Genomic DNA, 14,691 nt, shown 5'->3' on the forward strand with positions numbered 1-14,691 from the left:
GCAAAGCATTTTTACTATTTTGTTATCTAAAAAAAAAATTATGTGTTTTAACTTTGGATTCTAGATAAACTCTCATATATGTATTCTATTAAAAGTAGGACTTCATGTAGAGAACGTTCCAAAGATGGTCTTTCCACAGCCAGAGAGCACATTATCAAACAAGAGGAAAAATAATCAAGGCAACTCATTTCAGGCAAAGAGAGCTCGACTTAACAAGATTACTGGTAAACTACAATGATTTTTTTGGGGTGGGGGGGGAAGGATTGGAGGGTTTGATTTTAGAGTAGTCTGTTTTTAATAAAGTAAAATGTATCTCGTGGTTTAGTGTAACAAGCAGGTTAACAAGAAAGACAGTTACTTTATGGTTCTTCAAGGTCAGCATCCTCCAACACTGTCAGCTTTTTCTTTTGTGAAATGTGAAAACTATCACATTCTTTCTACCTACCTCACAGGGATGTTGTGAGGATTGATAGGATCAAATGTGATAAAATTCCAGAGTTTTAAAATCACCTGGTAGGAGTAGTTTCTATAAACATTGAATTATCTGCTTTTGTCAGTCTGTGGTGACATCATCTCTGTGGTTGCACATATTATTATATAAACATTTCTTACTCTTGCCCTGTCTCGTTAAGGATGGTAGCAAATAAGGAGCGCCTGGCTGGCTCAGCCCATGGAGCACGCAGCTCTTGATCTAGGGGTGCTGTGTTCAAGCCCCATGTTCGGTGTGTTTGGTGTAGAGGTTTCCTTGAAAAAATAAAATCCTTTAAAAAAAAAAAAAAGATGGTAGCAATGCGGTTGGAAAGGTGAATACTTAATTAAATGTAGTTCCTGAATGTGTTAATTCCAAAGTAAAAGTACTTTTCTAAGTTTCTCAAATTTATCTTCAGGTTGGTCCTTAGAAGCTCGTCTTATTTTTCTGTGTTTTGTTATAATTTAGGAAGTAGGGTGCTAGGATGGTGAAAACTCTGGAAGTCTAGCCTGGGTAGTGTTCACAGGAGAAGAGATTAAAGTATCTGAAGCAGGGCCATGTCACTTCCAAGACCTGTTCAGCCTAATGATTCTCCTCTTTCAAAAAATTGTGAGCATACTTAATTTTTCACGGCATATACTAAAAGGGAAATTAAAATACTTCCAAGTATTTAGTCATATGTTTTTATTTTAAGGACAAAGTGGTTTTTAGTGCTTAATAAAGCTGTATAAACCTTTGTTGGCATTCTTTTAAATAATATGAAGAAGCTTTGGTGTCATTGTCAGATCAAAGAATAAATGGAATTTAGACATGTTGACCATTTTCTGAAGAATAGAACCCATTGAAAAATGACTGCAGCTGAGGGTTCTTTAGAACCACTGTTGTCTCATGGTAGTGTTCATCTTAAGTGATTAGAATTGGTTTCAACAGGTGAGGATATGTAGTCTTTCTATTTGTTAATACTGTTTTTGTGCCTTTTTCTGATAAAGGATACTTTTGACCCCAAGTCAGGAAATATTTCAAATGAATTCACCCATTCCACCTTTTCCTTAGAAACTGTTAGCTTTGTAGAAAGTCAAAATGTTATCCAGGTGGTTGTTATGATGGCAGTTTTAAGACTTCGTTTGGCCCTAGCAGAATGGAAACTAGGGTTGCATACTGTGGCAGAAGAGGAAGAGCACTTCCAGCTCCTATGAGACCAAGACCGAAAGAGCACTACCGGAGGGGTCAAGACCGAGGGAGATGGACGTGACACTGACTCGGTGTGACTGCCAGCTTACCAGCCTCAAGGGTTGTCCTGCAGTCTGGAAATCTGCTTTTAGTTTCAGGCAGTCTGTTCCCACAGGTGCTTTACTGAGAAGTTCAAGCCCAACATTTAAAGAAATAAAAGAAGAAAACAGCCCAGTGCACAACAATGCATTATTTACATAAGGCCTTGAAAAGACAATAGTGGGTAAAACCATTTTGCCTCAAGGAAGCTCTAATGCTGGTTGCTTGGTAACATCCTGCACCTTGTATGGAGGGACTGTGCCCCTCACTTCAGCCCTTGGGAGTCTCAAAAGAACAAGTGATAGTTTGGGAGCAGTAGAAAAATGTGAGATGTTTATGGATGTGAAGAAGCCATTGTGTTTTTTCCCTTCATTTGCTCAGAATATTGAATATGTGATAATCCTTTTAATAGTTCATATTTCTGCATTTATTCCTGTGTTCACCTTGCAACTATATCATGCAAAAAGATGAATAGATCTTGCGAGATTATCTTCACTGGTTGAAGCTCAAGCTTGTTTCTGTGCAGTACATTTCATTTGTTACCATAAAAAGAGATGAGAACTACTATAAGATAGTGATTTTGTTATGGAATTATGGTATATTTTAAATTTATCAAGCTTGCTTATGGTGTCTTTTTGCCCCTTTACTACTGAGAGGAATACGGCTGTGATCGTGGCAGCATCTCAGCCTGCTCTGATGTCTCCCCCCGCCCCCACCAACTCCATTTTATTTGTTTTTGAAGTCATTCTAGCTGGAAATAAGTGGACCAGCCACTGGATAAATGTAATTGATATATTCACCCTCCTGTTTCCTGTAGAGATTCTAAACCTGAATTCTCTTTAGGCAATGATATAAGATGGCTTTTTTGAAGTTTCTGAATAAGTACATTCTGAAATGATAGTTGCACAGTGTATATATGTTCTTCCAGAGACTGACTTTTCTTTATGTAATGTACACTATTGATAAATACATACTTCACACATTACTGAGTTAGAATTGACAATTTTACAGAGAGATTTAAGAGTCCATACTTCGGGACAAAGTTGCAAGCAAACTTCAAGCGAATTTGAGTAGATTTTAAAATACAGTTTGTTAAGGGAACAGAAGAAGTAACATCAGCATTTGGTCATGGTGTATTTCTGCTAGTTCTAGGAGTTGCTGAATTTTAGCCAGCTTAGATAAGTGTGTGCAGCTTATGGGATTTTTAAAATAATTAAAAAAAAAAACAACTCAGAGGTCTGAATGGGCCAGTACATGTTACTGATGATAATTTTAAGAATATTTGATTCTTATTTGCAGCAAGAACTTTGTGTTTTGGAATCCCTGGTTGAAAAGTGGAGCACAAATTTAACTAGTTTTTCTTTCCTCCCTTTTGCCATTCCAGGGTACTCTGGCCTCTATTCTATTCATTCCTGTTAGCAGAGAGTGACCGCTATGTATTTTGTAGCAGAAGTACAGTATTGAGAAACTGTGACTTTGTGGTGACTCATGAATATTTGATAATGTACTTTAACCTGATATTTACCTAATAATCTTGAAATGATTATGCATTCTGTTATGATAATTACAGATGCATTCTTCTGGAGGCAGACCTATCAGTGATATATTGGTAATAAGTATTTACAGATAACTAAAATTAATTTGTAGCCTTTTCCTTTCACTTAACTCTCTCTTCTCATTTTCTAAGGATATTGCATTTCTTCCCAGCATCTTCACAGGCCAAGAAAACAGATTTTGGACAGTCTCTTAAGGCAGCAGGAATCAGAGACTTGCCAAAGACTTTTATTCTTTTTCCCTTTTGTTGTTTGTATTTGGTACCTCTTCTGTAAGATAGCATGGATATAAAGTATGAAAAGCGTTTATCAATTGTATTGGATGCATATGAATTCTCAGGATGTCATGTATTGTATTTTCTAATCTAATTTTGAGTACTTTTTTTTTTATTAAATGCCCTGTTACCTTTTATAAGAATATTACAAAGCTTTATTTTTCATTCATAAACCATTAAGTGGGAATTGCTTTTAATTAATTGGGTCTGTAATATCCTAATTCAAATTCATGAGTATGTCTGAATTTTTTTATTTTAAAGCTTGTGGTCCCTTATTTTAAATTTCATAATTGAGATCTCTTCTGTGCACTGATGGGATTTGAAAAGTATTTCTAGAACCTATGTGAAAGGAAGCAAAAGTAAGATATATTTGATAGACTGAATAGCAAAATATTTGTCTTAGTTGAGTAAACCTTAGAAGTGGAACCTGTACTCAGTTTTCTTTAAAAGAACTTAATCCCTAATACTTTCCTTTTTATTTCAGTAGTATTGATTCTCAAAAATACTAGCTCGAAAAGAAAAACCTAGTGAGCATGGTTTTATATGTTAAGGAAGTACACCATGCTATATCTCTTTCAGTCACCTAAAAATATGTTCAGAAGGGATACCAATATGATTGGGATTGAATTTATGATTTATAAGTTTTTGTGAAATTATTTCTGTATTGGGGTTTTCCCCCATTTAAATCTATACTTAATATTGTGTGAGCAAACTATATAGATTGTCACATCAACTGGACCAAATGTATCAAAATCATTGTTTTACACCCCACCTTTTCTATCTTAAATTACAATTCTGGGTCCTGGATATTCAACTTCCCAATAAAGGAAGGGTGTTTTAACACTCATTTAACACTTGGCTCTAATACTGCTTTACGGGTATGATTTTAATATTTGAATTCATACTTAGATTACTTAACATCTATCATACTGTTACCTGAAAAAGTCAAGAGATGTGGCCACATGGATAGCCTGATGTTACTAATACGGCGTCTGTGGGCACTTTTTCTATTAGGTCTGCTCTACACTCCTTCAGTGTAGTATGGCTGATACACTTGCTGTAGTAAGTTTACTGTTATGCCATCAGTTAAATTAACTTCCTTTGAAGCAGAGTTTTTGTGTAACCAACTTCAAAATGACAAAAGTGATTTCTGGTCACTTTTTATGTGCCAGTGGTCATCAGCAAAGACATATTCGTTATCCAAATAAATGTCTTTTTTAATTTATAAATTAAGGCAGAGTTTTAATGTCTTGCAAAGTTATTTTATATACTCTAGATGAAATATTTTGTTTTCTAAAATTGAGAGTGATACACGTTGGAGAAAACTGGAATTCCTAGGATGAGGCTATAATATTAAGCTCAAATGTAGGAAGGGTCTGTACTTTGGTCCTGTCAGTGTTTTTGGCACTTTTGTAAGAAGATAAGGTACAGTGAGGTACAGGGATAAACCCATAAAGCTTAGATCAAGGGAACCAAGTAGAGTTAAAAATAAAGCATTGTTCTTTTTTTTTTGTTGTTGTTAGCTAATAATGAAAACAACAAAACCTTACATTCTAGATGTTTGGAAAGATTTCTCAGATCTTAATATTAACTATTTCAGTTGTATAGACAAAGCCCATATTATGAATATTAATCTAAGCAATCTTGGGTTTCTAGACATTAAGTTGTAGAATTAATTTTTAGGCTAAATGTGTGTGTGTGTCTATGTGTGTTTTAAGGACATCTTTAGGGGTAATATTTTTACAGGAAACCAATTGCATAAGCATCTCAGGTGCTGATTTAGTCCCTTAAGGGTGTTTGTATTTTTGACAAGTAAAATTTGAGAATGGGGGATTTCAGCTGCTAAAATTTGGGGGAAGTTGGAGTAAAAGTCATTAATTTTTCTAATAAGCAATTTCTGTACAATTTTTCTCAAGGTTTGTTGGCATCCAAAGCTGTTGGGGTGGATGGTGCTGACAGAAAGGAAGACTGCACTGAAACAGCTCCAATGCTGGAGCAGGTATGAAACGGTAGCATTTGATTGTTTTCAAGGTTCCCAACTGGAATGGTCACGGAGCTATAGTATCCACGTAATTGAAATTGCCCTTGTGATCAGATGTGGGAATAGGAAGCTAATTAATGGATGATATATTTTTAACTTTGCCTTCTCCCAGGTATACAGATAAAACTACAGACTTTGTTAGTGTTTGTTTTCAGTAGACTGGCATTAAAGCCTCTCTCTCCAACATTTGAAGGCCCAGAGACAGGCATCCCAGGGTATAAGCTTCCAGCTGGACCACCTTTAACTAGCTTACAAAAGACCCTTACACAAATACTTTTCATTTGTGAGTTAAAACAGGGTTTTTGACATCTAATAAAGCTTCTTTTGTAAGAAGTTTCTTTTATATTGTAACAGTTGGTGTTGTTAGACTGACTATGTGTTTTATGAATTGATCAATGAGCCATACATTTTTGCTAGGATGTATATTTTAATAACTACAAAAAAAAGAATTTTAAAAAACTATGAAGGGTCTGTCTTTAAACCACCTAATAGAGGAATTTAAAAGCGAAGGTTGCAGTTGATAGATTTTGCCTTGGCTACCTTCAGATTCCCATAGTACCTGTACATAATGAACTGTGCATGCTTTTACATTCTCTAAGGGCTTAACTTCTTGGGCACTGTAAGACTATAAGAACACAGTAATAGCCATAACTGGATTTCCTTGGTTCTCCTGTTTTAAAAATCTGAGCCTTAATGTAGTTTTAATATATCCTTTTGTATTAATTTAATTTTCTTTATTAGTAGCCTAATAAAGAAGACTTTAAAATGAGTATCTTTTGCTCCTCTCTATATGCGTTTTACAAAATAGTCCAAATTTAATTGATATTGTATTGAGTTTTTCAGGGTTATTTTAGGCCTGATTTGATAACAGTGCATTGTTTTGGTGCCTCCATTTAATGTTGTATTAAACCAATGGCTTTTAAATTGATAAATATGTCAGCGAATCATACCTTCTGATTTTCTGTGATTATTAAGCGGTTAAGTCTCTGCCGTTACTGTCAGTATATCAACCAAATTTTAAGTGATTTTTTTTTACTCTGTATTACTATATTCAACGTCCCAGATATAACAATATTTTGTATTTTCACCACTGTTTATGGTATTCTCAGAATGCAATAAATCAGGGACTTGGGTAATAAAATGTTTCTGGAAAATTCATTACAATGTCAATCTTTCATTATGCACAATCCTGATGCGGTGAATGTGATTGTGAAAATTACTTATTACATGTGGAAGTTAGCATAAAGGGCAGTGCCCATTTCAGAGAGAATTACAGACAGTAAAAAAGAGAAAGAAAAATTGAGTAACTCGGCTGTTTCTCTTTGCATAAGTAAGACATTTTTGAGAGTCCTTGCCAGTTTTGTAACAAAGAGACCAATAATCATTACTGAAAAGTTTGTAAATTATTTGAGTTTTTTAAGGAACATAAGTGCTGTTCCCCTATTTTTTGTCATTCAGATTGATATCATTGTGAAAATGTTCTGTAACCAAACTCTTAATTTTTATGCTGTTTGCCCTGCTTCAAAGTTAAAAAGCCGAGTTATAAAACTCTTAATTATAAGTATTTGTATCTAGACTTAAAGGAGAGGTATTGATTGTCACTAACCTCTGTTGTCTTAATGAGTAAAAATAATGTCACTCATGACATCGATTGATAACAGGCCTATAGCCAGAGCTTACTGTGCTAATGGATTTCCTTTATTTACATTTAAAAAAAATTCAAACTGTGGTTTTGAACCCCAATTCTCAGATATTAATTATAGATTATTTAATTGTATTAGGGAATTGTCATGTTATATTTACTTTTGGATAAACCTGCATTAGATGCATAATTCAGCAAGTTTTAAAAAATGTTAATTTGTCCTTGTTTAGAAGTTAAGCACCTTATCAAGATACTAATTTAAGTTTTAAAATCTTGTTTTATAACTTTGTAACTCGAGAGTACTGGATGCTGTAGTGATGTCTCTCACATATGTGAAGATGAACAATAAAATTGTTTATTTACAAGTAATGGCTCTAATTACTTTTCTGGCAACACCTTGTATGATAAGTCCAGGAATCCTTTCCATATATGGAGTACTTTTTCAAATGATTATTCTGCACTTATACACATGTGTAAATGAGTAAATTCAAGAATAGAAATGACAACTGAATGAATGGGACACTTGACACCATCCCTTTGATGTGGTATGTCTGACATGCCATCGGTAGGACATCCAAAGGTGCCCTGCTTAATACCAACTGTACCCCGAAATTTGAGTGCCTTGTATTTTAGTGGGAGCAGAAGGCTGTTTGGTCCCCAGACAGTGATCTTTCATATTCGAGAGAACTGCAGGCTGCTGACCTCATGGTCATCCCTCACAAAAGATCAGGAAGTAAAAAGGTTCCTGGGGACAAGCATGTTCATAGTGGCAATTTGATTCTATTTTATAGAGGCCTGTTTCAGTATGGATTTTTTAAAAAGTGTATCTCCTATTTTGCTCTCAAATAAGTGTGTCAGAAAGAGATACAACATAGGCATTCCCAATCCATAGATGATAAATCCATCTAATGTGGCTATTCTCTATTGTCTTTGGACACATTCACATCTATTTCTACATAGGTAGGAAATTTTACTGCCAAATGAATAAAGAAATCCTTTATGAAAGAACTGACAAAGTTCTAATTTTTTTTTAAAAGTATCAGTTGGCAGGAGGAAGGTAAAAATTCTCATCTAAGAATGCGACGTATTTTGTTTTTAAATCCAATGTTTTTAACTTACACTTGGTTTTACTCCTTGGTTTTTTTTTGTTGTTGTTGTTCTTGTTGTTGTTGTTGCTTGTTTTGTATTGTTTTTTAGTCTTTTAACTCTGTATTGCTGGTGGCTTTGATTTCATGATGCACTATGCTTATGAAACTCTAGCTTTCAGCACTAAAATGAGTTAAAGATAATGTTTCGTTAATTTGGTCATTGTTTTCCTGTTGAGATCTTTCTTTAAAGGGAAACTGTCTACTTACACCTCTGCATTCAACTTAATAAAGGAGATTGTTTTATTAGAAAACATCTGAAAGTCAGAAGCTTTTAAATGTATTCTTCTACTGACCTGGAAAATGAAAGGGCTGTTTACTTACTTGTTATTAAGGTAGTTGGTAATTATGCTGTCAAGTGAGATATGTTTCAGTTTAATACTGTGAAAATCTTCGCCCATCAAGATAACATTTTATATTCTGAGAATATTATGAATAATATGTTTTTAAAAAGTCAAACTTAGACTAAAAGTTGACAGCATCCCTTTAAAGATAGCCTATTCAACTTTTAGTTAATAATTTGTGGGGTTCTTTTTGGTTTTTCATTTGTAATAGAAATGTTATATGTTGCTTAACAATGTTTTTGGATACTAAAGTTGCTTAACAATCAAAATAGAATACAAGAACAAAAATGAAGAAACCAAAATAAAAATATCAATTTTTTATTATTTATTCAGGCGATTTCACCTAAACCTCAAAGTCAGAAAAAAAATGAAGCTGACATTAGCAGTTCTGCCAACACTCAGAAACCTGCACTGTTATCCTCAACTTTGTCTTCAGGGAAGGCTCGCAGCAAGAAATGCAAACATGAATCTGGAGATTCTTCTGGGTGTATAAAACCCCCTAAATCACCACTTTCCCCAGAATTAATACAAGTCGAGGATTTGACGCTTGTATCTCAGCTTTCTTCTTCAGTGATAAATAAAACTAGTGAGCACAGATTTTTAAAAAATAGTTACTTATCCTATAAGATACATTAAAAACAGTTTGATTGTAGTTATATTGTATTTTTATGAAGTTGCTTTTTACAAATTCCATCTTAAGTGGATATGATAGGGAAGGCTTAAAACTATTTCAGGGGCAAAAAGCATATACATTTCTGACTGATTTATTGTACAGAGACTGTACTGATTGAGAAACCTTACCATTTAATAACGCAAATTTTTACTGTAGTTTGACTATCCTCAAGAATAATCCAAGCACAGTGAGAGGCCTGATTCATTACAAAAAACCAAACCAAAACAAAACAAAAAGTTAAAGACTCACACGGGATATTTTTTATCAATTCCTGAGACTGCTGTTACGGATGGACCCGGTTACCATCCTCATTTGTCTCGGTCTCCCTGCAGTGCATTTTATCCATTCTTGTTCTGGGGTTTGGAGTACAAATTTCAGTTTATTTTTACTAATGAAGAGGAATGCTTCCTTGGTCTTATTTTTAAAGATTTTACTGTTTCAATACCACTAATCTTGAGGTGATTCACTTGTTAGTCTTTTTAAAAATAGCCTCCATCATGGGTCTGGATATAGAAGAGGAGATGACCCTGCATTTCTCTTGTTTAGTATTCTAAATTAGAGACATAAGGAAAACTGTTACGTGGGAAGACCCTAGATACAAGAGATACTTCTGTTGGCGATTGATATATCACTTGATCTTAGCCAAAAGGCCGAGAAGCGATTGGCAAATGATACATCAAGTGAATTAGTATCCTGATTAGTAAATGAATAAGACACATTTTCTTATGAACTCTTCCATATCCTGTCTTCCACTGTGAAAAATGTTGGCATTGAGAAGACTTTGATCAGTCAGCTATAGTTGCCTCTGGTTCCATTCAGTTGCCGTATTTTCTACCAAACCGTATTTTTGAATTTTTGAGCAGGATTTGGTACTTTTTTGGTTTGGTTTTGTTCTTTTTAATAAACAGGTAGAAAGAATGGGAACAGAAAAACTCCGTTGTTTCCTCATAAAGCTTCATTGCATTTTGACATTTATCATATGAAGTGATGTCATTAGTAGTCACTGCAATGTCATGTGACATTGATAAGTATTTTATTTTGAAATTGTTTTGTATTTTGGTATTATAGCCACAATGTTACAGCAATTGAATTTTATTCTTTTATTTTTTTCAATTATCACCATGTCTTTTTTTGTTTCGATTTTTGTAAAATTACTTTTAAATACTTTTAAAAACATCAAGCTCTTTAGACCACTCTTATTTCCTCCTTCTAAGTTAACATGAGTGTATTGGCCTGTGTAATCCTGCCTGTTCTAAATTCTTCCATGTTTACATGCCACGTAGAAAGAAGAAAACTAAAGTTTAAAAAAAAAAAAAAGCAAAAAAAAAAAAGTGGAAATTTTGCGTTACATAGACGATGTTTAATCGACCCACCAAGTTAGCTTATTAAAAAAAACAAAAGCAAAAACAAAAACCCACAAAAGAAAAAACCCATGAGGACCAGAATAGTATTCTGTTCTTTTAAAGTCCTCATTATTTGCCTATAATAAGTACTTAAAATTGTTTATGTATCAATTTTTTTTAATGAATCAGGCCCAAACTTATGTTTATAAAAATCCGTTTGTGGGAATGAGGGTGGGATAAACTTATTTACGTTACTTTTATTTTGGCAAGAGAAGCACTAACTCTACAATGCATGTCAGATTTTTGTCACCGATGCCCCTTGCCTTTTTTTTTTCCCTTCGAGTTTCTAGATTGTAATGTAGCAAAAGGAATATATATATATATATATATATTTAATTTTTTAAAAATCTCAGCTCTACAGAGACTATTTTCCCAAAGGAAGAATGACAACTATCACAATGATCTGCAATTAGAGAATTAACTGTAGTCTGTCTCTTGGGAAACTACCTGAAATCAATGTTCCATGTTTTTTTTTTTTTTTCTTTTTGGTTCTAGTAGGCTTTAGATTTTAGAAGTTTTGATTAACTTTTTGTGAATGAGGGCACAGTTTTTGCCTTTGATTACTTTTGGAACATGCCGTTCCTTGTGGATACCTTACAACATCAGAGGGCAGAATTTGAATCATTTTTCCCATTTATCTCCTTAAATATTATAAGATGGTCCTGGCATGTGTCTGCTTCGTGAACATTGAAGATCTTTTTCTAGGTTCTCCACAGCCTGTGAACCCCCCTAGACCTTTCAAGCATAGTGAACGGAGAAGAAGATCTCAGCGCTTAGCCACCTTGCCCATGCCTGATGATTCCGTAGAAAAGGTTTCTCCTCCCTCTCCAGCCACTGATGGGAAAGTATTCTCCATCAGTTCTCAAAATCCGCAAGAGTCTTCAGTACCAGAGGGTAATGTATATTGATTTCCTATAGAACCAAACGTAAAAGAGATAAAGATTATGAAAGCACTAAGAAGTTTCTTCTTTTTCCTTATTACGTCTTTTGGACTTAACAAGCACTTCGTTGACCCTACAAATATTTGAGTGCCTTCTGTCATGCCAGGCACTGTTTAACTTAGATAACATTTTAATCCACATTGATTTTAATGAAGCCAGTTTATCTGTGTTAATATTCTATTACATTCTTTATTTTGTATAGTGCCTGATGTTGCACATTTGTCACTTGAGAAGCTGGGACCCTGTCTCCCTCTTGACTTAAGTCGTGGTTCGGAAGTTTCAGCACCACTAGCCCCAGATCCAGCTTACCATAATGAATGTCCCAGGGCAGAAAAGGAAGACACACAGATGCTTACAAATCCTGCTTCCAAAGCAATAGCTGATGGAAGAGGAGCTCCAACAGCATCAGGTAAAAAAAAAAAAAAAAAGTAGCTAGGCTTACAGTTAAAGGGTATAGGCATTTCAATGTCTAATTTAATATGTAATTCCTCTTGATAGATGCTTTTATGTAATCTCTATGGGAGATAGGATTTCTCTGTCAAAAGTTCATTACCTTTACCTTTCTTGGACTGACTTCTTGTTTTGTCACTTCAATCGACTTTCTTCTTGCTTCTTTCTTATATCCTATTTCTACTCAAATAGGAATTGTTTGAGCTAAAATAACTAGAGGGGTTCGTGGTTTTGAAGCCAGAAATTACTTAATGGGATCAGAACTTAGGTTTAAGGATTTAATAGAATGTAACATTTCAGAAACACATGGCTTAAGTTTAACTGTGTACCTTAAATATACTCCCATATTTGTGGGCAGAATCTCCCAAATTTAAATGTCATTTGTTATAATGTTATTTTGGGCCTCTGATGTGTAAAATCAGCCAATTAACACATTTGGCTGGTGGATGATTTTATGATATTGTAACATATGATATGGTTACATTGTTTAATTTAAAAGTCTTATAGAATTTTAACCTCAGCCAAAGAGTATACATGATTTATAAAAACAGGGAATACTAATTTCAGATGTTCTTCTAGTAAACTACTAATTTGGAGATGGATGAGAGAAGTTTCAGTTGAGCCAGAAATGAAGAAAAAGACACTGATTCTTGATCTGCAGCTTAGAGCATTAGGAGTGACTGTTTTAATAATACCTTCCCTTGAGTCACTTTATTTACCAGCTCATCAGATGAAGTGTAAAACAGAGCTTGCTCTTTTCTGCTGGTGGCACATACTAAAATGAAATGATTGAAGTAGCTTACTTTTTAGATTACTGCCTTTACCTTCTTTCAAAGTAAAAATGTAATATTAAATACACAGTTTTCTACAGTTTGATTTTACCAAAAAGATTGAAGTTACTTTGTTTCTGTATTTTGTTTTAAAAAAATCAGTGCCCAAATCTGAAGATTTATAGGTTTTGAAATATTTTTCATTTCCCAGATCCGATCCATTGCCTTTGACTCTTTTCCAATCCCCTTCTCTCCATAGGGTAGTTAATTTTTCTTTTCCCTTTCCTACAAAATTTCTGAGTTACCATTGACTTTTTGAGATATTTTTCCTGATGAAGGTCTTCTCCAGTTCTTTAATAATCTGTAGTTTATTAAAGATATGTATGGATATATGAAAAGTATATTAAAGTTGTAATGATTTATATCTTTTGGGGAAATTACTTTGATGTGCATTTGGAAATATTTATATTTTCTTTAAATATATTGTATTTTGTATATTGTAAAGAAAATATTGTATTCTCTTTGAATATTTAAGTAAATATGTATATTTTCTAATAGTGTGACTGAAATGTAGACCAATATAAGCAGCTATGTAGTAACTGAGAATGATGTTATTGTATATCCTGAAATATCAAAGTAGTGATTGCATATGGAATGGGAATCCTTGAAATTCAAATGATTTTGCTTCTAATCAGAGTAATAGCCTAGTCTTTTTCAGAATTCTATTGTATTTGTGGACATACGGCTAATTGTGGCTGGGATGTGGTTCTTGGTTCTCATAATAGTTAAAATGTCTTTAGGGAGAGGGAAGGCACACACCTTTTTAAGTCTTGGAAATAATTTTGATGAAGTCACAGTAGTAAGACGGTTTTCTGGAGAAGTGAATGGTAGAGAGTGGTTTAGATTTGTGAGATGATGAATTTGTAGATGCGCTGAAGAGTGAGGATCCTCTGCGTGTGATGATGGCTGGCAGCTTCAATTGCTTAAATCAAGGAAATGCATGGTTTAAATGTTAATTACTGAAAGTCCGTTTATTAGAGGGTTGAACACAGCCACAGTGTTTGAATGTGGCGTGATGGGGTTTCTAATTTATTTCTGTTACTGCTTTTAATTTTTTATTTTTGGAGAAAGCAGTGGAATTTAGGTCATATCTTAATTGGACACCTTTTTATTAAAATTTTGTGAGCCTTTCTGACTTGCATTGAAATTCTGAGTGGTTTGATTGCTTTTTTCTCCTAACATTTTTGTTACCTACCTTTTCTCAGTGGCTTTGCAGGCTTTGTTGGGCTTCTTACTGCTTCCCAAGGACTCTTTCATGTATAAAGTACCAGCTGTTTGTGTTTGTTTGTTTTCTATAATACATGTGTGTTTGCTTTGGTGGTTGGTTGGTTTCCATCTTCATTTTATTTAATTAATTAATTAATTAATTTTAAAAGATTTTAGTTATTTCTTCGACAGAGAGAGGGGGAGAGTACAAGCGGGGCGGGGGGGGGGGAGGTGGGGGCAGAGGGAGAAGGGAGCCGGATGCAGGCAAAGGCCGTCGCTTAACTGACTGAACCATACATACATCTTCATTTTATAAAAGTAAATTTGTTACTTTTGAATTTTAAAACGTCTGTAGAAAGGCTTATTTACTTGAACTTTTATTAGAGGCATTTTTTGTCAAATTGAAATTTGACAGAAATGATATTGAATAATACAATTTGTATTTTTGTC

At 34.1% G+C, this 14,691-nt stretch overlaps 1 protein-coding gene across 4 annotated transcripts in view; it reads left to right on the top strand.

The window, feature by feature from the left end:
• The window catches only part of PHF20L1 (PHD finger protein 20 like 1), a 75,419-nt gene that overhangs the window by 28,872 nt on the left and 31,856 nt on the right, over positions 1–14,691 (top strand). For all 4 annotated transcript variants that reach the window (XM_045078145.1, XM_004743581.3, XM_004743583.3 and 1 more), the window contains 5 exons: positions 99–224; positions 5,483–5,565; positions 9,072–9,324; positions 11,520–11,708; positions 11,958–12,164. In XM_045078145.1, the coding sequence (XP_044934080.1) occupies positions 99–224; positions 5,483–5,565; positions 9,072–9,324; positions 11,520–11,708; positions 11,958–12,164 (858 nt within the window). The remainder of the gene's footprint in view (positions 1–98; positions 225–5,482; positions 5,566–9,071; positions 9,325–11,519; positions 11,709–11,957; positions 12,165–14,691) is intronic.

Source organism: Mustela putorius, unplaced genomic scaffold (genome assembly GCF_011764305.1).
Source record: "Mustela putorius furo isolate JIRA1106 unplaced genomic scaffold, ASM1176430v1.1 tig00000228_pilon_pilon_pilon, whole genome shotgun sequence".
Classification (NCBI taxonomy): domain Eukaryota; kingdom Metazoa; phylum Chordata; class Mammalia; order Carnivora; family Mustelidae; genus Mustela; species Mustela putorius.